The 24,285-nt window shown below is 42.5% G+C and overlaps 2 protein-coding genes across 2 annotated transcripts in view; both read right to left on the bottom strand.

Annotated features, from left to right (window-relative positions):
- The window catches only part of ATP6V1B1 (ATPase H+ transporting V1 subunit B1), a 41,371-nt gene extending 37,176 nt beyond the window's left edge, over positions 1-4,195 (bottom strand). The window contains exon 1 of the mRNA XM_056813883.1: positions 3,920-4,195. Within this exon, the coding sequence (XP_056669861.1) occupies positions 3,920-4,037 (118 nt within the window). The 5' untranslated portion in view covers positions 4,038-4,195. The remainder of the gene's footprint in view (positions 1-3,919) is intronic.
- Positions 4,196-6,648: 2,453 nt separating this feature from the next.
- Positions 6,649-24,285, bottom strand: part of VAX2 (ventral anterior homeobox 2) — a 35,408-nt gene continuing 17,771 nt past the window's right edge. The window contains exons 2-3 of the mRNA XM_007477454.3: positions 17,256-17,443; positions 6,649-7,407 (exon numbers count right to left, since the gene is read on the bottom strand). Of these exons, the coding sequence (XP_007477516.3) occupies positions 6,910-7,407; positions 17,256-17,443 (686 nt within the window). The 3' untranslated portion in view covers positions 6,649-6,909. The remainder of the gene's footprint in view (positions 7,408-17,255; positions 17,444-24,285) is intronic.

Genomic DNA, 24,285 nt, shown 5'->3' with positions numbered 1-24,285 from the left:
TGGGTTTGAATCATAGTTGTCACACAGCAGCTGTTCCTCTCTTTAAGCCTCAGTTTCCTGTTCTGTCACATCAACAAGCTTCTATTTAAATACTTTATGCCAAACTGTGGACTAAGAATCAGGGATACAGAAAGGAAGGAAGGAAGGAAGGAAGGAAGGAAGGAAGGAAGGAAGGAAGGAAGGAAGGAAGGAAGGAAGGAAGGAAGGAAGGAAGGAAGGAAGGAAGGAAGGAAGATCATAGTCTAATGGGGAAGAGGAATGAGGGGAGGGGAAAATAGTGTTAATAGTGTATCAATGAGAGCCAGTCTTGGAGTCAAGAAGACCTGAGTTCATGTCCTGTCTCTGACACCTTCTAGATGTAGGTGCCATTGAGCAAATTATTTAATTCCACAGACAACTAAATTCCAGAAGACTTGCTGAATTGTACCTGTATAGGTAATGGGTTACCTATGCTAATGAAACCAGAGGTCCAGAAAAAATATATAAATAAGGATAATAATTGTTCTTCCCATCTCATAGGAGTACCACAAGGAAAGCATTCTCAAAAGTGTAAGTTATTAGAAATCCATGTGATATACTTTAACGCTACTTCCCCATGGAGCATGGCAATGCTCACCCTATTATGAGCCATGTGGGGCCCTGCCCAGACTTTAGGAATGTCATTATTGCGTCAGATATAGGAAGAGGAAGTCCCTTGGCTTTTTCTGAGGTAGAAAAACACTGACCTTGGCTCAGTATTAGGACATCTTGGCTGTTGACAGTAAAGTGAGTGGAGAAGGGAGGGTGTGATCAGAAAGAAGCTGGCTGGGTTGGGTTGAGCCTTGAGTCAAGTGGCTGAAGAAGCAGCTATAGAGAGGATTTCATCTTTCTTTATTCACTTTCTTAGGATGGGAATTCAAGGAGCAGCAGGTAGCTGAACTCCTAGACATTAGATCCAATGATGGCCAGACTTCCTGGTCACTTAATTCCAGTGCCCTCCTCTCCCTATCCCAGCACAGATTACCTACCACTAGCTCAATCCTTATTTGTCTACATATGGTCCTCAACTCTTTCAGACCTTCAAGCTTCTTGGAGGGCAGGATTTCATCAGATCACTGCCCCTTTAAGGATGGGGGCTCCCTCCTTCTGAATGTTCCTCAGGATAAGGACTCCATCATCTCCTAGGACATCCTTGCCCTTTAATTGTCTTCTCATCATTCACTGCCCCTCACTGGTCTCATGATACCTTTCTTCAGCCATCATCTATGGTTCCTACTGCCTAGGAAACAGAGCATAAACTCCTGAATCTGGCATTTAAGGCTACCCATAATTGACTACAACCAACCTTTTCTTATAAGACTTCCCTTCACATATTCTGTTTTGGGACAAATTGTACCTTTCTTTGTCTCTTTTCTGTTCTGCCCTCTACTGATCCCTCTGGATTTTTGTTCACAGAATTCCCTCCCTAGAACAGATTGAATCACCTTCATCTATACCTAGGATTCCAAGATCCCAGATTTAGAGCTGGGAGAGTTCCCAGAGGCTATCTAGTCTAACCCTCTCATTTCACAGATGAGTAAAAGTATTCTAGAGAGACAAGAAGACTTGCCCAGTATTCCATGGCTTAATGTGTGATGGAGGATTGAAAATAGGTCTTTCTGGCTCCTGGACAAAACTCTTCTTTTCTTCCTTCCTTCCTTCTTTCCCTTCTGTCTTAGGGATACTTAGTACTGGTTTCAAGGTGGAAGAGTGGTAAGGGCTAAGCAATTGAAGTTAAATGACTTGCCAAGAGACTCATAGCTCAGAAGTGTCTGAGGTCAAACTTGAACCCAGGTCCTCTTGACTTTAGGCCTGGTGCTCTATACACTATGCTACCTAGTTTCCCCAACCTTCTTTTCTTTCCAGGTCAACTCTAGAATTATGATCTCCATTAAGTCTTCCCTGCACTCCTCCCACCTTCTCCCTACAACCTGAACTCAAAGAACACAGGAATTAGAATCTGGCACCCAGCCCAATTCCTACTTCTTCCACTTCCAAGTGGACCGCGGGGGAATCATATAACCTCTTTCTGGACTTCATATCTAGAATCTATAAAGTGAGGCAGTCAGAACAGATGACCTCAAAACTATTCTACCTGGAATACTCATCTGAAACCCAACTGGAATCCTCCATTTTCTATACCAATTTTGTAACCTACCCCATGGAAACATACCTAACATAGTTGTCTAGAGCTAGTCTTTGGAACCCTAATTGCATTTTCTAACACTTTCTCTCTGGAATTAGACTTCTCCGAGATTACCTCCCTTTGCACAGTATAAATCTTGTTTGTTTATAGCTGCTTTCTCGACTTTCCCATTGATATGTGAGCTCCTGAAGGTGGGGGGAAAGAGAGGTCTGAGACTATTTCTTCATCTGCAAAATGGGTATAATAACAGCACCTACTTCCCAAGGTCTTTCAAATGAGATTGTCATTTTAAAGCATTTAGCACAGTGCTTGGCACATAGTTGGCTCTATAGAAATGTTAGCTATTATTATTGTTAGCTATTGCATCCTTAGCACTTGTGGCAGTGCCAATTGTTTAATATTTATTCAATGTTTGCTAACAGTCTTTGTTGACTGTAAATTCTGCCTGTGAGGTGAAGGGTTGGACTGGGATTACCTGTGAGGGCTCTTCTACCGTGGAATTTTTCCTTTCGTGGCCTCTCTCACATTTTTCACAGTTATTTCCTTTCATATTTTATTCCCTTTCTCTTAGTCCTCCTCTCAAGACGCGCTGTTCATCCTTTGTTTTGATGCCAGGTCCTGGAGAGCAGGGCAAATGTCTCCTCCAGTCCTAGCCTCCCTAATCCTTAGCCCAGGCACTTGGACACAGTAAACATTGGACTAAAACTTTGCTGAATCAGGTTAGCAAAGGTCTTCCCTTTCCTTGGGGCATTTGGGAGGTGGGGAGGCTAAAGAACTCCATCCTCTCCCAGCTCCTTCCCCTCCCCGGCCCTCCTGGTCTCCCCTCTGTCCCTATCTGGCCAGCGATCAGCAGTCGGAACCGGCTCTTGGGAGTTCTGAACCCTGCAGGGCTGAGGGGAGGAGCAGACTTGGTTCTGAGCTCTCCCGGAAGAAGGAGCTCCAGGTTAGTTGAAAGGCAGGTGTGACCTTTTCAAGGTGAGGGGAAGAGGGCTCTGTGTGTGTGTGTGTGTGTGTGTGTGTGTGTGTGTGTGTGTGTGTGTGTGTGTGTGTGTGTGTCCAGAGGTAGATCTGGGCCAAAAGGGAAAAGGGGGACTCCTAATGGGGACACACAACCCTGCTTCCCTTCCTGCCCCCTCCCTCACCTGAAGTGTCTGTGGGGAGCCCAGAACCTGTCTGCAGTTTCTGTAGGAGAGTAGAGCTGGCAGAGAGGGCGGAGAATAGCCCTTTTGTATTCTAGTTTGGGCAGGGGAAGGAAGGGCAGAGGGAGGCCCAGGGTCAGAGTTGGCAATCAGATGGAAGTGGGAGAGGGACAAAGTGGCTAACTTGGAGACCCCCCCCCCCTTTTTCCCACACAATTCCATTTCCCATCTCCTACTGCTCTGGAACCCAGAGCTTTGAGCACAGTTGCCTCATGACGCCTTTCCTTTGACAACAGGGCACCTAACTCTGCCAGGCTCTCATCCCCATTCTCATCCCACCATCAGGCCCATAAATACTTCCTTACTCTGTGTCCCAAAGATGGGCATAGGAAGGTCTGCTTACAAGGGGTTCAGAGAAGGCATGAGGGATATGTCTTTCCCCCCATCCTCCAGCTCCTGGTCCTCAAAGGCTTGAGGCATCCTGGCCATCCAAAGCTCCCCTCCTGGATGGAAAGGGGCCAAGAAAGTGGGATGGGGCAGGGGGATGTCACGAGCAGGAAATCTACCCATCCCCCTCCTAAGGAAAGCCCAGTCATGCCGTAGGGGAACAACTCACTGATTCGGGGATGGGTGATGTAGTTTCTTGTGACTGCCTGGACGTGTTCCCGAGCTGCGGCAGCTGCTCCGAAGGTGCCCAGGATGTCACTTGATCTAGACTCTACCTCAGTGGCCATCTCCCAACCAGTCTGCGCTCAGCAGTCGAGATGGAGGGATCCAAGGCAGTCAGCTCTTAAACTAAGAGTGTGGGCTGGAGCTGGTGAGGGCTGCCTCTTGCCTGCCGGTTTAGCTCAGCCCCTTCCTCCTCCTCCTCTTCTCCACACTTGTTGACAGTAAATAGGAAATCCTAGACTTTCGAAGGGAGTAGTTCTCTCTGACCCAGAGGAATCTCCTATCTCCTCCCCTATCCCTCCTCCATGCCCTATCCCTGGGGGCTACTCCTTAGGATAGCATGATAGATTTACAGCTGGAAGGCACCCTAAAGGTCATCCTGTCCCGTCAATTCCCCTTATTGAGCTCACCGAAGTGAAGTGACTTTTCTAAGATCACATAAATTCTTAACGAAGCCCTGGTAGTTCCCAGGGGCTACTTTGGGGGAAAGAAGGAAGAGTCCCAAGGATAGGGGCTGTGAACCACTCCCTGAGAAGGCTGGATACTCTGGGGTTGAGATTATCTTCTTATCTTCCTGTTTTTAGGCACTGTTTATCTCTCTACTTTAAATCTCTAAAAATCCAGTAAAACCTCCTCTACGGGATGGGAATCCTCTCATGGCTGGGTCTGTATTCCGGGCTTAGACCTGGAGTTTTCTGCCTTCTTTTCCCCCCTAAGTTTGTCTTCAAAGAGTTGTGTATGTACGGGGCAGTGACGATAGCAGTTTATAATAGTGATAATTCTGGATAACAGAGCATATTACTGGCCTCCTTGGGGAGGCAGAGGAGAGGAGGGATGGCTAGAATTTGGGTTGTAAAATTCCAGATGAATGTTAAAAGTTATTTCTGTTTGCAATCGGGAAAAATATGATTAAAATAATAATGATGTTAGTAGTGGTAATAATGAGGAGGAGGAGGTAATAATAACTGATTATGGTCAGGATGGCCATGGCAGTGGTGACAATTGATGCTCACGGTGATATCTGGATGGTGAGGATAGTGGTAATGACAGTGGTGATATTGGTAGTGTTCCTGGAATAGTGGTGATGTTAAATGGAATTACCAGAAGGAGTTACCTGGACTTTACTAACCTTGTGGTTGGAGCAGGTCTCAAGATATCTCTGGAAACCCAGAGCCTTTGATTTATGAGCCTTTAATCATCGAGAGCCTTTGATCTCATCAAATGTTAGTCATTCTTCTCAGTTGTTGATCTCTCTGGCCGCTCTTCCTGGTTAAAGTTTATTTAAACCCTCTTTTTCCCCCTCAGAGGGGCACCTACATGGCATGGTGACCCTGAACTGCAGATCCTCCACCCTGACTAAAGACCCTCTTTGCTACTTTGATAATCCCCTTAATTTCCTGTAGACAACGATAATGCCAGCAATAAAGGTAACAGTGATGAAGTTCATAGCAATGATAATGGTGATGTTGGTGATCCTGATGGTAATGACTGATTATGGTCAGGATGATTACATTTCATGATTGTGATGAGGGTGGAGAGGATATTAGTGTGGATACTGACTGCCATTGGTGTTGGAAATGGTGATGATAACTGATTGTTGGGAAGACAGTGTCAGTGAGGATGATATCAATGATGGAGGGGATGGAGATGAGTAAGGACGAAATATTTTCACCCCAGGGATTTCTGTGACTCCCCTTAGCAGAGTAACTCACAATCTCTTTCATCATTGATGGTACACTCTGAGAGGCAGGGAATGATGGCAAGGATTATCTTGAATATTTTTCCCTTTTCCTTAAATTGAGATCCATCTTCCAGGATCTAGATCCATGGTCTACCATGGAGGAACTTCAGCCATTATTTCTGGTTATACCATCTGCATTTTTCCTGTTGGTTCTTAGATCCTTCTTTGTAACATAAAACATTGCAAAGCAATCTTCCCCCACCCCTCACCATTCCCATGCCCCATTCATTTCTCTACTCGCATCCCTGGAACACTATGCCAAGCCTAACCTCCTGCTTAGAGTGTGGGCATAAAAGTGAGGAATGTCTTATTGTCCATTTTGTTAGGATCCTGACTTGGGCCAGTTAAGAGGTAGTTTCAGGAAAGGGGCCCCCACCATTGGCCCATTTCCCCAAACACGGGATCCATTGGGAAAAATTTCAAGTCAGCAAATTGTGTCCTTGCTATCTCCATCTTCCTCTTTCTGAACCCATTTCTAGAATCTTTTCACCCACACTAACTTAGGGATGGAATACTTTCTCCCCATCCTATCTCCCTAGGTATTTGCCAGTTTTAACAGAATAAGAACAATGATGAACCCAAGATCATTATGTGTTAATGATGGAAATTCAGGCAGAGTGGTATCTGGATGAAGGAGATATTTTTGGTAAGGAGCAACCTTCCCTCGTATTGCCTTGTATTAGCGACCACCTCCTCTGTAGGGGAGGTCAGCTTGTCCTCTGTGTGTTAAGAAGAGCCCCAAATGGACAGAAACCAAACTCCATCATCCAGAGGAAGACCTGCATTCTGGCTCTCCCCTCCCATTCCTCCCAGGCCTCCTGACTCTCATTCAGTTCAGCTCCTTCTAAATGGGTCTGGAAAGGACTTGGAGAATGAGGAGGGAAGTCCTGGAGATTGGAGGTCTGGGGGAAAGAGCAGAGCAAAGGGTTGCTTGATTTTTATCTCCTTCATTCTTGTGCCTTTCCTTTTATTTCTGTGAGAGACACACACTTGCACACTCACTGGAGTGAGCACACACATACACACACACACAAACTGCCCAGACATTTGGTTGATGAGTTTTTTCAGCTGGGAGAGAGACTAACAGAGAGTGGAGACTTTTTCTTCTCACTCCCTGGCTGGGGTAATGGGGTGGGGTTGGGGGGATAAATGGACATGTGATAGGGAAGGAGTGTCAGTGTGGGCTAAGGAGGTGGTTAAGTTGTATTAGCCTTCTTGCTGCCGGGGCCACTGTTTTTCCTCTCCAGCCGACTGTAGGGTTCAAAGGCTGAGGTACCCAATTCATATCCACTGGGCAAGTCCAGGAGTGGGGTTGTGGTGAAACATAGAGGAGGTGGTGGGGGTGGGAGTCGAGGAGAAGTAGAGGTTGAGGCCATTTGGGGACCAATTAGGCCAAAGGTGGCTCCTGCTTTGGGAGGGCTCTCAGTTGGGCTGGTCCCAGTGAGGTTTGAAGAGGAGTTCCGGGGGAGCCCCAGGGGGGTGGCCCCATTGCTGGTGGTCAGGCCTGGTGGTGTGGAGGTCAGGGCTAGGAGGCTAGAGGCCCCAGGGACTGAGAGAAGACGTCCCTGCTCCAAAAGTCGTAAGATGTTGGATGTGGCAAAGGCCTCAGAGGTGGAAGTTGACGAGTGCTTCTCTGAGTCCCGACTCTGGTCCTTCTTCTGCTTTGTACGACGGTTCTGGAACCAGACCTTGACCTTGGTAAGGTAGAGGGGAAGAGAGAAGTTGGGGGTCAGGAACAGCAGAAAACAGGGAGGAGACAAACGAGAGGAAGAGAGCGTGGGAGAAACAAAGCCAGAAATAAGGGTAATGAAGAGGAGCAATGGTTATGGCCAAGCCAGAGAGAAGATGGGGAGATATGGAATGGTAAAAGGGAAAGAAAGGTGGTGGAGAGAACAGTAAGAATTAAAAGGTGGAGGAGAAAGCAAGAGTTGGGGATAAAGAAGGGAAAAGAGGGGAGAAGAGATAGAATCTATTAAACCTCATGTAACCAATAATCTTTTTTTAGGAGTGAGCATCCGGAGGTCTCCTCAACTAAGCTCTATGTCTGTGATCCTTTGGCCAAGACGAACCCATCCCTCTCTGAGGTTCCTTCAGAAAAATCAAAGACTTGTATGGTTCTGAACAGGACACCATGGTTGCTAGACGCTCCCTCTGCTGGCTGTTCTCTAGAAAGGCACCTGGCATTGAGCCCCCTACGAAGATGTAGGTGAATAGCCTAGAGTTCTTGGTCTGGGATGAGGAATCCAGAGCCCAGTTCCACCCTCTTTATTACAATTACCATCATCCTCATTATCATCTCTGTCACTCTTACCACCTCGTCCACCCTGCTCCCAACCATTATCATTGAAACTTCCAAAGGGTAGGACCAGGTCTTCCCTCTTTTCTTTTTCTCCTTTAGGGCACAGCCTAACACAGGGCTAAAAGCACAGGAGAGGTGTTTAGGACCCAGAGTCCGAGAGTTAGAAGGAAATCAAACAGCCATGATATAGGATCCTTTTTATCATAAGGCTGGCAGAGCCAACTAGCTCAACCTCCTCACTTCCCAGAGGAGGAAACTGAGTCTCAGAAAAGAGAAGTGACTTGCCCAGGGTCACACAGCTGAGAAGTGTCTGAGGACATATTTGAACCCAGGACCTCCCATCTCTGGGCCTGACTTTCCATCCACTGAGCTACCCAGCTGCCCCCTTCCCCAAATATTTCTAATAGTCCTTTCAGTTGTAGCAAAGAACTGAAAAACAAAGGGGATACCTGTCAAGTGGGAAATAGCTGAACAAATGATGGAATATAAATGGAATGGAGTATTTTTGATGCTATTTTTTGTTGTTCACTTATGTCTGACTCTTTGTAATCCCACTTGGGAGTTTTCTAGGCAAAGATACTGGAGTGGTTTGCCATTTCCTTCTCCAATTCATTTTACAGATGATGAAACTGAGGCAAAAGGGAGAAGTGACTTGTCCAGGGTCACATGGCTGGTGAGTGTCTGAGGGTGGATTTGAACTAAGGTGTTTCTGATTCTGGGTCCAGCACCCTATCCATGGCGCCACCTAGCTCCTTCAGTGAAATAATACTGTACTACTTTTTTTTTTTTTTAATGACAAAGGAGATGATTTCAGAGAAACTTGGGAAGACTTATATGAATTGACACAGTGTAATGAGCAGAATCAGGAAAGCAATTAATACCATATCAACATAAATGTTGGAGACTTTGACTCTGAAAGACTTAAGTACTCTAATCTATGCAATGAACAGCCTTGGTTGATGGTAGGTGCAAAGGATACACCTTTTGATACTTGGTGTATAAACAGAGATTTTGAACCTTTGACTTCATTCCCCAGAAATTCTTAGTATTTCCCCAAATCCCCTATAATCTCTCCTGCATCTCCACTTATTGGTATTTAGCTGGTGGTAACTCCTTCCACATCCTCTCTTTTGGGGCATGATACAGCAATCAGCAGTGATGGTGGTGAGTGGGGATTTTAAAAATGGTTAACCAGCCATGGGCACCTGGTTTTTATTTTGTATCTTCTTTATTCCTTGATTTCTAATGGTCATTTAATAATCTCACAAAATATAACATTTTTATTAGTTGAGATATAAATTTAATTTTTACATTGGCCAATGTGTGGATTTGTTTTTTTCTCAACAACACACATAAATATGTATATGTGTGTGTGTGTGTGTGTGTATAGGCACACACACACATACACACATATATATATATACATACACAAATATGCTTTTATTTATTTTTTGCCAGGCAAAGCTTTTATATTTAGGGAGGAGAGAAAAGATGCTGGGGGTAGGGGATGTGAATAGTAATACTGATGTGAAAAAATACAAAGGAAAACAAAGAAAAGAACATGAATAAAATATTAAAAATAAACAAATAGGGGGTAGCTGGGTGGCTCAGTGGATTGAGAACTAGGTCTAGAGACAGGAAGTCCTAGATTGAAATCTGGCCTCAGATACTTCCCAATTGTATGACCCTGGGCAAGTCACTTAACTCCCATTGCCTAGCCCTTACCACTCTTCTGCCTTGAATTCAATACACAGTATTGATTGTAGGACAAAAGGTAACAAACAAATAAAACAAAACAAAATAGATGGATGTAAGTAAGCAGAAGGGAATTCAGAAAAGAACACAAACATGGAGGTCAGTGTTTATCCTTAAGTGTTAAATTTAGTATATTCTTTTGAAAAAAACCAAGTGAATGTAGTAGAGATTTGAGGGTTCACATGTAATCTCATGTTTTGGTGTTCTTTGCATGTGGAAATGTTCGCTTCTGTTGATATTTGTTTTTTGGAATGTAAAAAAATACATTTTTAAAAAGTTGGTTCAGAGACTGAGTTTAGAGTCCTCACAACACCAGACCCTTCATTTCTCCTCATCTCAGCTTCTTCATGTGTAAAATGGGGATAACTTTGATTGCATTACTCTTATGTTTTGCAAAGAAGTTTACAAATATTATTATTTTTTAATTCTTTAAACAGCCAATCAGGGTGCGTGCTACTATCACTTCCATTTTACAGTTAAGGAAACTGACATGTAGGAAGACGTATCTGAGAATAGATTTGAATTCAGGTCGGTTAGGCTTGTTCTGTGGTTACATTTGGGGGCTGTTGTATCCCTTGAAATCCTATCTTGGGAAAGTGAATCATTATTCATAAATCTCAAGGTGATGCACCAATGGGGGCTCTGACAGTGATGGTGTGATGCGAGCCCCACTCAGAAACCTGGGGAAGAAATAATGACACGTGCAGGGAGTCCAGTTATTTTGACTGCTGATGGGAAATGGAATGAAGGGCTCTGGTTCCACTGCATCTTTCTACAGGAATTAATTTGTACGGCAACCAGGACATTACAGGAGATGGAAAAAATGTCCTTTCCCTCAGCTCTACTGAGCTCCTTCTTAGTTTTGTTGAGGGGAGTCCCCAGGATGATTTCTGACTCGGGGACAATAAAGCAATTAAAAGGATAAAACTGGGATAAGAGTTTAGACTGTTACTGATAGTTTAAACAGTAACAGATAAAAGAACTTCAGAGGTTATCAGAGTAAGTCCCACATTTTACACATCAGGTAACTGAGACTCACAAAAGTTAAGTGACTCATCTAAGGTCATACAGGCAGTTAGTGTGACATTTTTCTCATTTCTAACCTATTTTCCCCCTCTCTGTTGTATTCACTACCTTTCACATTCAAAGGATAGTAAAACCTAAGCCAAACCAAGGGTTTTCTCAACCAGCTAGCTGGCTGAGGTCTATACCCCAAAGCATCTAAATATTTCTCATGTTAAAAAGCAGGTTATTCCTCTCTCCATAGGGAGGAAATGCTGAACTAGCTAAATAGGGCATGGAGCAGTCAAAGACCAGCGGGTTTTAGCTGATAGCGGCGTAGATGCTCCATTCCTACCGCCTTGTGGTGCACGAGTTGCTCTAAACGCAGCCATTTCCCAAGTGTGTCACCACCCCTTCCTAGATGTTCCTGAACACATTGGTCCTTTCCATACGTGTTCTCATTCCACATGTTCACTGTCCCAGGAATTCCTTACTCCCGGTATTCCCAGTGTATGTGCTAGCTAGGTGATGCAATGGATAGAGCACCAGCCCTGGACTTTCAAATGGGCATCAGACACTTTCTGGCTATGTGACTCTGCCTAAGTTACTTCACTTCTGTCTGCCTCAGTTTCTTCAAATGTAAAATGGGAATCATAGCACCTTCTGCTTTTATAAGGTTGTGAGCCTCAAAGAGACAATGTCTGTAGAGCAAGGAGCACAGTGCCTGGTACACAGTAGGTACTTAATAAATGCTTTCTTTTTCTTTTTCCATTTTTCTAGCTGTATGTGTTCTCTGCAAGTGTCCCTTTCCCCGTTGAGTGACATGGTAACTTATGGCTGTGGGCAGCTAGGTGGTAAAGTGGGTAAAGTGCTGGGCTTGGAGTCAGGAAAACTCATCTCAGGAGTTCCAGTCTGGCCATAGACATTTACTAGCTATGTGATCATGGGCAAATCATTTAGCCCTGTTTGCCTCAGTTTCTTTATCTGTAAAATGAACTGGGGAAGGAAATGGCAAACCACTACAGTGTCTTTGCCAAGAAAACCCCAAATTAGGTCATGAAGAGTTAGGTACAACTAAACAACAACAACAATAACTCACAGGAGCATAGATAAGTGACATGGTAAACTTGTGGGTCCTTCCGTGTGCCTGGGTGGGAAGAGGGCTGTAAAGACATTTCTTTCCCCTTTTTTCCTCTGCTGTTTGATTAAATGCCATTTACTTTGAGGTAACGTGTGCTTTCTGGGTGCCCGGGTAGCAGTAGACAGACTGCTAATGGCTTGGGAGCTCTGGATATTGACCCACAGAATGCTTCCAACCTGTGGTGGCTTTGTAGTGGTTCACATGTAGGTGTGGGGTGCATGATGGGCACACAGAAAGCCAGAGTTCAGTGGCCGGAGCATTGGATCTGGAGCCAGAGGACTTTCGTTTCAAATCCTCCTTACGAGATTTGCTTCCTGGGTGATGTGACTGAAGATGGGCACATTACCTCAGCTCTCCAGGTTTCAGTTGGGCATTGGACTAGATGGCCTCTTGGGTCTCTTTTGAACTCTGAGCTTTTAAGGTTGACCCAAGAATGGGGATGAAGAATGCTATTGGTCTTTTGATCATAGAGAATAAAATCTCGTCGCACTGGCTATCAACTGTGACATAAGACATCAAACATAAAATGTGCAGCTAAAAGGGATCTGGGAGATAATCTGATCTATCCCCTTCATTATACAGAGGAGGATACTGAAACCTAGAAAGAAGAAGAGTGGAGATAACTGTGGAGATGCTTGTTAATTGAACAAAATTAAATGTATTTCTAATAAAAGATAACATTATGGTTAAGCTCTTATAGAACTGCAATTATAATAACCAAGCTGGATTCTGAAGAAGAGAGAATAGAGGAAATGAAGATGACATAAAATTAAAAGATATTTCAGGGGGCAGCTGGGTGGCTCAGTGGATTGAGAGCAAGACCTAGAGATGGGAAGTACTGGGTTCAAATTTGACCTCAAACATTTCCCAGCTGTGTGACCCTGGGCAAGTCACTTGTGCCCCATTGCCTAGCCCTTACTACTCTTCTACCTTGGAACCAATACATGAAATTGATTCTAAGATCAAAGGTAAGAGTTTAAAAGAATAAATTTGTTTTTAAAAGAAAAGTAAAGATGGTCTGGAATTTTATTGTGAAGGTGGAAAGAAATGGGACATCACTGGCAGAAGAAAAGACTCTGTTCCAGTCCATGGGGATGTTTTTGCCAAGAAGAGAGCTGCCAGAAGTGGGTATTATCTCCAGAGAGGAGCTAGTTATGGAATCCAGTAATAATTAGAAATATATGCATTCTAGGGCTTATAAGGGATATAATTGAGGAATTGCACCTTGAGATGGATGCCCTGAGGTATCTAAGCTTCTGAAAGGATAGCTAGGGAGAGGTATGCTTCTGAGGCTGGGAGGAAAGCCTGGCAGGTAAACAAGTATCTGGGAGGCAACAGCAGCCTTTTGTGCCCTCCAGAAGGAGGCAAAGAAGGAGGGAAGCATCTTGGGAATGTGGTCAGCACCTTCTTAATTTTCCATGCTGGCTCAAGTGAAGGATACCACCAGAGCCTTCACCAGCACCACATTCAGAATTACATGAGAAATACAAAATTTGGGGCAGCTGGGTAGCTCAGTGGATTGAGAGCCAGGCCTAGAGATGGGAGGTCCTAGGTTCAAATCTGGCTTCAGACACTTCCCAGCTGTGTGACCCTGGGCAAGTCACTTGACCCCCATTGCCTAGCCCTTACCACTCTTCTGCCTTGGAGCCAATACACAGTATTGACTTCAAGACAGAAGGTAAGGGTTAAAAAAAAAAGAAATGCAAAATTTCTCCAGATGCCATATCCCACCAGGGTAGGGGTCACTTTCCACAAAGCCACTCAAAACCTTGACTAAATGGAACTGACCACAGGACTGGCAGGCAAAGCCCTTTTAAAGGTCTTTAGAGAATGGTCAATTTTCATGAAGCCAATCCCAAGCTCTCCATCCAATTTAATCAAAGAACTTGTTCTAACTTCATGAAAGAGTCACAGGCTATGGCTGCATGTCTTCAGTTAAACACCTTACTGACGCAGTAATACATCATCATCATCTCTGTTTTATTGACCCTTTCTTTTCTGTTTTTACTCAAGGTAGAAAAGGCAGAGCTGAAACCAATTGTTGAAAGCACAAGTATCTTCGAAAGGTTGAACAAATTGTGGATGGAAATTTTTTGTGGTATAAGAAATGATGAACAGGATAATTTCAGAAAAAGCTGGAAAGATCTACATGAACTGATGCAGAGCAAAGTAAGCAGAACCAGCAACAGCAATATTGTACATTGAAATATTGAACAACTTAGCTACTCTCAGCAGTGGAACGATCTGGGAAAATTCTGAAGGATTGATGATTCACTTCCAAAGAAAGAACTGTTGGAGTCAGATGCAGACCAAAGCTTGCTTACTATCTGTCACATCAGTGTATTTACAGTTTTATTTGGGGGTTCTGGTTTTGTATGAGTGTGCTCTTACAATGATGACCAAAATGGGAGTATGTTTTTCATAATAATACATGTAAGGTCCGATCAAATTGCTTACCATCTCTGAGAGGGTGGAGGGAAGGGCTGAAGGGAGACAGTTTAGATCTTATAATTTTGGAAAACATATATTGAAAACCATCATTACATGTAATTGGGGAAACAAAGTATCTTTGCACAAAAACAAGTTAAAAAATTGGGAAAACAAAGTATCTTTGCACAAAAACAAGTTAAAAAATTGGGAAAACAAAGTATCTTTGCACAAAAACAAGTTAAAAAAATCAACTACCTCTTACATAGGCAACATTTCCCCCCAGTCTGATATCCAAAGGATAATTTATGGAAAAAGAATATTTTTTTTCTTCCCCCCCCCATCCCTCTGTCTGTGTTAATTCTAAAGAAGAAGAGCAGCATGGGCTAGGCAATCCGGGTGAAATGACTTGCCCAGGATCACACAGCTAGGAAATGTCTGTGGACAAATCTGAACCCAGGATTTCCCATCTCCCATCTCCAGGCCTGGCACTCTATCCACTGTGCTACTAGCTGCCCCAAGATTATCTATTTTCATATGGTATGAGAAATGTACTAGAAGCAACCGGTATGACCTGCACAGCTGAGGTAGCTCATTGCTAGACATCATAAGCAGAGGGAAATGATGTGAGGTGGGGGGGGGGATACAAAGGAATGAATGAAGTGAGAGCAATTTCATGTCTGCCCTGGCCCCATATGAGCAAAGACTAGAACTAGAAATGAGAGAGATAGTGCTGAATTTAATCATTTCAACATATTAATATTATTATATTATCAGTCAACAAACACATACTAGGCACTGTGTTTAGCACATATAAATTCTACTAATGATTGTGATGATAAATCATTGTCTGTGAAGATCGGTTCAGGATCTTCTGTGCCCTGTCCTTTGCTCTTGGGGGAGATTGGAGAAAAAGATGGTCTCCAGCCTTCTCAGGACACAAAGACATGGAGCAAACAGGACAGAACATGACAGTGTGGAATAATAATGACAACGATGGTGATAGTAATTTAAATAGTACTTTAAGGTTTGGAGAATGCTTTATATATATGTATATGAATACATACATGCATATTATATACATACACTCACAGACACATTTTTGTTTGATCTTCACAGCAATGCTAGGAGGTAGATGGTATTATTATCCTCATTTACAGTTGTGTAAACCTAGATGAAAGGAGGTTAAGTGACTTGCCCAGGGTCTTACAACCAGCAAATATCTGAGGCAGGATTTGAACTCCAAGTCCAGGAATAATTATGTGTGAAGTTTTCTGCAGGAGTTCAGAGAAAGGCTAGAATCAAGATGGGCCAGCATGATCAGAGAAAGTTCCCTGGAGGAGGGGAGGATTTGATCTAACTTTGACAACTGAAGGGCAAGGGGATAAGGATGGAAGGGAGGTCATTGGACTTAGTGCTTCAGTCATTGTGAGGGGCAAACTTTGGGGAAGAATGAAACCAGGAGTCAGGAGTCTGCACTGCTGACATTGGGTAAATGGGTTCCTTTCTCTTGGCCTCATTCTCTTCCCTCTAAAAAGCATCACCTCAAAGGATCCTTTGCAATTTGGAGAATTGGTGATATCTGCCTCTTTCTAGAAGTCAATTTCAACAACATAGTGCAGGCAGAATGGAGAAAGGGGGAATTCTGAGAAGGATTCCAATGCTAACGTAGCTCCCCTGCACTAACTATTCCCGAGGGTCTGTATTTGAGGACCTTGGCCCTTGGGAAATTCCGCTGTCCCATTTCTGGCTTCTTTTGACACCCAGAGTATAGGAATGGTTTCTGAGCTGTGAAAGTTGGGCCAGGCAGACTGAGATGAATGGAAACTCATGAATCCAGGTGCATCTGCCTAGATTATTTTAGGCTCTATGGGAGCAATCAGCAATGATAAACTGTCAGTTCTCAAGCTTGATCAGTGACAGCCATGATGAAGGAGGAAAAAAGCTTCCCAATCAGTCTGAATCACCCCCTTCCCAACTCAGGCTCCCCCTCCCTTTCTGTGGCTTCTTCTTGACTCTCTCTCCCCCCATCTGATCTCTCTCTCCCTTGTCCCTTCCTGCTCTCTTTCCTCTTTCTCTTTCCCTTCCATTTCTTTTTCTTCTCCTCCTTACTTTTTCCTTCCTCTCTACAGGATCTGTAGTATTGACTTCTTGTGATTTGTCTCCTGGAGAAGACAGTGGGAAGTGCACTGAATTAAGAGTCAAACAGAGGCCTGAGTCCACTCTCCTCAAGGACTCTTAATGTCTTTTAGCTCTGAAATACTCTATTTTTGGCATCCCAAGATAAAGCTCTGAACACCCAACTCTACTCGTGGCTCTGAATGTTAAGGTCTTTTTTCCAATTTGGGGCTCTCTAAGGACAAAAACTGCCAACTTCATCCCTGAGGGAAACCATATCTGGAGACCTGTATTTGGCTCTGGGGAGGGCCAATTCTCCAATTTTTGGGAATACCATGGATAAGTTGGAGAACATGCCAAAGAGATTAACAAGGAAAATGAAGGAATCAGTGACTGTGCAATAGAGCATTGGGTGAGGGAATTCTGGAAATCATGTGGAAGGGGGAGTAGACTTATTCTGCTTGACCCCAGTGGTCAGAACAAGGAGCAATGGAAGTTATAGAGGGGAGATTTAGGTTCACTGTAAGGAAAACTTCCTAATAATTGAAGCTGTCTAAAAGTTCAATGGGCTGTTTCTGAGGTAGTAGGTTCCCTGTTACTGGATGGCTTCAAGCAAAGGAAGGATGATCACTCATTGGGAACAACAGTTGTCCACAGGACTCTTGCTCATTTAGACATCCGAGACTTCCTCATTAGACTAGGAGCTTCCAGAAGAATCAGGCAGAATATATTTTCAGAATATTGGGAAATGGGACCAAAGGAGGCTGGAGAAGAAGATTCCTCCTTGAGGACCCTCTTACCTGGGTCTCTGAGAGATTCAGTTGCCGGGCCAGCTCAGTCCGTTCTCTTCCCACCACGTACTGACATCTCTGGAACTCCATCTCCAAACGGTACAGTTGCTCAGCTGTGAAGGATGTCCTGGTCCTCTTTGGTCGATCCAGGTCGAGACCCTTGGGGAGGACAATTTCCCGGATGGTCCCCTTGGCATCTGCATGAAGAATGAAGGAAAGCAAGTTAATTAGCTGCCAGGTATGTTTGGAGACCATTTGATTTCATAGATAGGAATCTAAGATGGGATGTCTAGGACCTGGGGGAAGGGAACTTGACACAGAAGTCAAGGAGAAACCCAGGGGGAATTCTCAACATGATTATTAATTGGGCCAAACATCTGGAAGAAGGGTTCTTACAAAGTATACCATCAGAGGATGAATGACCACTTTGTGAGAGGTGCCTTTTGCTACTTGTTTGACCTTAGCCTAGTATTTTTATTAGCTTTAAAATGTTTAAATTTCAATGAAAAAACCCTTACCTTCAATCTTAGAACCAATACTAACTGTTAATTTCAAGGCAGAAGAGTGGTAAGAGCCAGGCAAATGGGGTTAAGTGACTTGCCCAAAGTCACCCAGCTAGGAAGTAGCTGAGGCCATATTTGAACCCAGGATCTCCTGTCTCTAGGTCTGGTTCTCTATCTACTGAGCCACCTAACTGCCTCTAGCAGTTTTCTAACCCCTAAAATGAAGGAGTTGGACTAAATGACCTCAAAGATGCCTTCTAGCTCTAAACATATGGTCTTATATCCTAGGATGCTGAAGAACAGTTCTAGTTGAGTAGGGAGGATCGACTAAATACAGAGTTAGAAGCAGGACTTTGGCTCCTAATTGTGGTACCACAAACTATCCCCAGTTAAGGGATGGGGGGCATTCAGTTTGAGAATGCTGCAAAAAAGGTGCTAAGTGCTGTTGTTTCCAGCCAGAGGAGTGCTGGAGATGGCAAGCCTTCTCAATTTTACACCCATTAAAGCTGACACCTTGGGACAAAGCTCTCATCACTCCACCCTGGGTTATTACTCTCATCAGAAAAGCCTTAAGTTTCTGTCTGAGTCCAGATTTCTATGTGATGACTGGCTCTATCTCCATAATGTTAGGAAGGAATGGTGTTAGTCATCCAGATGAAAAGCTGCTTACCCATTCTAAACAAAAGGGACAGATTTATAGATGGATTGCCAGGCACATATTCCCTAGCATTGTCTAATGGAGCCTCTTTTCCTCCAATTCCAATACTTTGTTTGATGGAAGGCAACCAAGGATAAGAATCAGCACCTTGATTTTGCCAAGCAACAGCAGCAACAACAATAAACAAAACAAACAATAAAAACCCAAGTCATTCCAGAATAACATTTTTTTAGATATATGGATAGATAGCTATATAGTTAAAGGTTTATTAAGCAGTAATTTTTTATGCCAAGTACTTTGCTAAATGCTGGGATTTAAAAACAAGAAAATAAAACATCTTACTTTCAAGAAGATTGTATTCTAATGGGGAAGTCTAGATAGAGGGTATCTAGAAAGCTGGGTATGGAAGCATGGGGGCAAGGTAGCTAGTTTAAAGGTAGGACACACTACAGAATGAGACAGAAGGGAAGTGGGCAGCATGGCTGGAATTTCTCATAGTATGGCAGATCTAGGTAAGGGCTTCCTAATTCTTTTTTTATTTTTTGGCTATCTAAGACTCTAAATTTTTACTTTTAATAACAAATTTCCACATAAGTTTTCTAAAGTCATATGATCCATATTATCTCCCTTCCTTCTTCCCTCTCAGGGCTGACAAGCAATTCAATCTGGGTTATACATGTATCATCATACAAAACATATTTCCATACTCATTTTTGTAAGTGAATAATCTTATATACCCCAAACCCCAAACATACACCCAAATAAACACATGATAAATCATATGTTTTCATCAGCATTTCTACTTCCACAGTTCTTTCTCTTTGTCATAAGTGCCTCAAAATTGTCCTAGATCATTGGATTGGTGTTAGTAGCAAAGTCTTTCACATTAGATTGTTTCACAATATTGCAGTTACTATGTGTAATGATCTCTTGGTTCTGCTTTTTTCACTCTGCATCAGTTCCCATAGGTCTTTCCAGCTCTCTCTGAAATTCTCCAGTCCATCACTCCTTACAGCACAATAGTATTCCATCACCATCATATACCACAATTTGTTTAGTCAACAGAATAACATTTGTAACATAAATAATATTATAATAAATAAATAACATAGATAACATAGATAGTGGGGGAAAACAATAGATTTTAGAGTCTAAAGACCTGGGTTTGAATCTTGATCTGACACCTAAATATCTAGATGATTTTGGGTGTCATAACTTCTATGGACCTCAGTTCCTCATCTGTAAACTAAAATGGGCTAAAATGTCTCTAAGCTCCCTCCCTTCTTGCTTTAAATCTAAGCTCATTTTTTCCCCATTACAGTGCCTTGACTGGTAAGCACAGTATATCTGTAATTAAGTAAGGCATTTAACAATCATAAACCAACATTTATATAGAGTATCCCAGTTTTCTAAAGCAAATGGGAAGTCATAGAAGTACCATTAAGGTCTCCTCTTTCTCAAAATGTTATGATTCTGAATTGCCTTCATTTTACAGATGAAAAAACTAAGGCTCAGAGAACTTAGGTGACTTGCCAAAGGTCACACATCTTAGAAGGGGTGTAGATGGGACTCTAACCCATATATTTTGACCCCCAAGGACTCTTTCCAGTGTGTTCTTTCCAGTCATTTGCTCAGAATCTCTCTTCCAGGGTCCTTTTGAACAAAATGGATTTGAGTGGGTGTGGTGATAGTACAATGTAGGTGGATTCTTATTTGGTTGAGCACCCTATTTTAATTCAATTCAAATCAGAGATCTAAAGTTGGAAATGCTTTCAGAGACCTTCCAGGCCTCCTTCAACCCCTTCATTTTACAGATGAAGAAACTGAGACCTAGGAAGGTTATGTGAACTCATCTAAGGTCACATAGGTAGTAAGTCTCATAGTTAGAATTTGAATCCAGATCTTTTGATTCTAAAGCACACACTCTTTTACTATGACAGAAAGCCTCTCAATTCAATTAGATTAAATGGGTATTGTGAATTCTCAACTATATACAAGACTGCTAGGCCCTGGGAATTCAGAGCTGAAAAATTATACACTTCCTACCCTCAAGAAGATCACAGTCAAAGAGGGAGAAGGTGGCAAGTGAGCTACTCTATGCCTAAAGAGTTCATTATTGAATCATTTGCCAACCAGTGGATGGAGGAAGGGAAGAGGATGATACCAAGAGGGAATGGTCCCAAGAGGCATGCCCTGAACTCTTTCCTCAGCCCTGTCCTGTTCCATACATTTATGAATTACTTGGGTGACAACATTGAGAGCATGCTTATTGAATTTTCAGATTACAGAAAGCTAGGATAGATAATTCATTAGATGACTAATTCCACATTTTAAAAGATTCCTTAAAATATCAGAGCTGGGAGTCTTGGGAAACCACTTCACTGGAAAATTCCCTCATAGGACTAATGATGAAGCACATAACATATCTCTTTATAAATAGAGAGGCAAATAGACTCAAGATGCAGAATGAATGAATTTTGGGCATTGTGAATTTGAGAATTTGCTTTGCTTGACTGTATATATGTCACAAGGATTTTGTTTTTTATTTTATTTTTTAAATTAAATTTAAAAATTTAAAACCCTTACCTTCCATCTTAGAATCAATACTTGGGATTGGTTCTAAGGAAGAAGAGCAGTAAGGGCTAGTCAATGGGAGTTAAGTGACTTGCCCAGGGTCACACAGCTAGGAAGTGTATGAGGCCATATTTGAACCTAGGAGCTTCCATCTCTGGACCTGACTCTCAATCCACTGAGTCATCCAGCTGCCCCCTTGTTTTTTGTTTTGTTTTGTGTTGTCTTGTTTTTGTTTTAACCCAATGGATGTGTGTGTGGGGGGGTGGGGAGGTAGGAGAAAGAGAAAATTGCTAACTGAAAAAAAAATAAGAGCAATTAAGTGGCATAGTGGGTAGAGTGCCAGGCCTGGAGTCAGGAAGACTCAATTTCCTGAGTTCAAATCCAGCCTCAGACACTTGATAGCTTTGTGATCTTCAGCAAGTCACTTAACCTGCTTGCTTCAGTTTTCTTATCTAGAAAATGAGCTGGAAAAGGAAATGGCAAACCATGCCAGTATCTTTGCCAAGAAAACTCCAAATGGGATCATAAAGAGTTGATCATAGGTGAAATGACTGAACAACAACAACAAATTAAAATTTAAAAACAAAAGAAAGACCTCTTATAAACAAAAAATTTTGTAGCAACTTTTATGATGACAAAGAATTGGATACAAAGTGGGCGCCCAGTGATTGGGGAATGAATGAATGAGCAAATTGTGGTATCTGAACATAATGGAAAATGATTGTGCCATAAGAAATGATGAGCAATTTACTGATCCAAGACAATCCCACAAACTCATGATGAAAAACATCATCTGCCTCCAGAGTCTGAATGCAGATGAAAACATATATTTCTTCTTCTTGTTCTCATTCTTCTCCTCCTTTTCTTTCTCCTTCTCCTCCTCCTTTTTTTTTCCTTCTCCTTCCTCCTCCTCCCCTTTTTTCCCTTTTGAGATGTTTTCCACAAAATGACTAAAACATTTTACATGATTGTACGTGTAAAATCTATATCAGACTGCTTACCATCTTGGGGATGGGGAAGTGTAGAAAGAAGGATAGAGAATTTGGGACTCATTTATAAAAAAACAAATTTTAAAAATTGTTTTTATATGGAATTGGGGAACATAAAATGTTAAGAAAACAAATGATGAATATGAAACATTAAGAGAAACTTGGGAAGATTTGCATTGAAGACAAGGAGAATTAGAGGTACAATTTGCATAGTGACTATAATAACATAAAGGAAAATGACATCAGAAGACTGGCCTGATCACTGATCACTGACTTCAGATGACTAATGCTGTTGAAGCATGCTCAACCTCTTATCAGAGGTGCTGAAGGGTGGAATAAAGCACACCCAGTCTGGGTATTTTGATTAACTATATTTTCATAATTTATCTCTACTGGGGTGACAGTTTGAGGAGTCATTGGGGAATAATCATGGAGGGATTGAGCATATGTGTAGTGTCTACTGAACAGTGTTGTGTTTTACAAATATTATCTCACTTGATTTTGATGACAAACAATCAATAAACATTTATTAAGTGCCTATTATGTGACAGGCACTGTGCTAAGTAAGCCTTTGCAAAGCTAGGTGCTCTTATGATCCCCATTTTACAGTTGAGGAAACTGAGGCAAAAAGAGGTTAAGTGACTTGCTCAGAGTCAACAGCTAGGAAGTATCTGAAGAGCTGGATTTGATTTCCCATCTTCCTGACTATAGGCCAAGTACTGTTTTCATGTTGAGACTTAGCTGTCATTGGGAGGTGAGATTCATGTAAAAATAAGCACTGATAGATTAAAAAAGTAAATATAAGTAATTCTTATTTATATTTTAATAATATTTATATGCTATATGATAAATAAAGTAATAGTGTATAATACAGCATTTTATTATTACACAAAATATTATAATATTACATAATAATGTATTTCTAATATAACATTTAAAATTAAATGTAAATAATATTAATAAAATAAATTTATTAAGAAAACAAATCTAATCCACCCCTCACTTTGAAAAAATGAGGTCATCAGTCAAAGGTCCTTCCAGCTCTGAATTTATGAGTGTATGATTGATCCTAGTTAATGGCACAGACAAGGCTAGATCATTGGTCCCCTGAGTTCTAGTTCAGGTCTCTTCCTACAAGATTCCATGTCTTAAAAAAAATAATAATAAAAAACCCTTTGTCTTCTGTCTTAGAATCAAAACTAAGTATCAGTTCTAAGGCAGAAGAGTGGTAAAGGGCTAGGCAATTGGGGTTAAGTAAGTGACTTAAGTTAAAGGTCACAGGACTAGGAAGTATCTATGATCAGATTTGAACCCAGGCCCTCCTGTCTCTAGGTCTGGCTCCCTATTCATTGAGCCACCTAGCTGCCCCAACTCCAAACCTTCTTGATGACTCTTTCTGGTCAAGATTGGTCCTGTACCTCTTCTATAAAGCTGAGAGGTACCCAAGAGGTCTTCTGGTCCAGCTCCCTTATTTTACAAAAGGGGAAACTGGGGTCTGGGAAGTTTGGTGACAGCATAGAGTTTGAATTTGAACTCAGGTCTGTTGACTCCAAGTTCAGGGTCTTCCCCCAGAGATTAACTCTCATTTACACTGTCTTTATCTCCCTGGAACTTAGTTCTTTGCACATTGTTTCTCCTACTAGAGTGTAAGCTCCTTGTGGGCAGGGATGTTTTTGCCTTTCTGTGTATCCCCAGGACTTAGCACAGTGCCTGGCACACGGCAGAGGCTTAACAAATGTTTGTTGATTGATGGACTCATTGTATATAGAGTACACATTTTATATATGTTATGAAACGCTGGGAAACAGACCCCAGATGTCCAGGGATAATTATTACTGCAAATTCAAAAAGGAATTCTAACAAAAGGTTTCCCCGCGTATACTTTGCCTCCTCTCCCCTCTCCAACTGCTGTCTTTTTCTCTCTGTTCCTTCCACAGAATTCACCTACCAAACCTACGTCTTCTCTGGCGGACCCCAAGCACAGACGTTCTCCCTCTTCACCTGTCTCCTGGCTTTCCCGGTTTCTTTTAAGACTCATCGCAAATCCCGCGAGACGCCTTTCCCGTCCTCCGCGCCTTCTCTCGGAGATGACCCTCTCTCTCTGCTCTGCATATTTTGGGAGTATGGTTTTTTCCGTGGTGTCTCCTCCATCATGATCTAAGTTTGGGGGCTGCGGTGGGGCAGGGACCAGCTTGGCACGGTACCAGGCTTATAGTAAAGGCTTTAATAAATGTTGGAAAACTCACACTTCCGTGGAAATCCCACCTAGGATGGCATCGAGATTTACCGCAAAGAGCTACGGGAGGGATTTTTTT

The sequence above is a fragment of the Monodelphis domestica genome, chromosome 1 (assembly GCF_027887165.1).
Source record: "Monodelphis domestica isolate mMonDom1 chromosome 1, mMonDom1.pri, whole genome shotgun sequence".
In the NCBI taxonomy this organism is placed as follows: Eukaryota; Metazoa; Chordata; class Mammalia; order Didelphimorphia; family Didelphidae; genus Monodelphis; species Monodelphis domestica.
The sequence above is the reverse complement of the archived record's forward strand: the minus strand, read 5'-3'. Positions and strand labels throughout refer to the sequence as shown.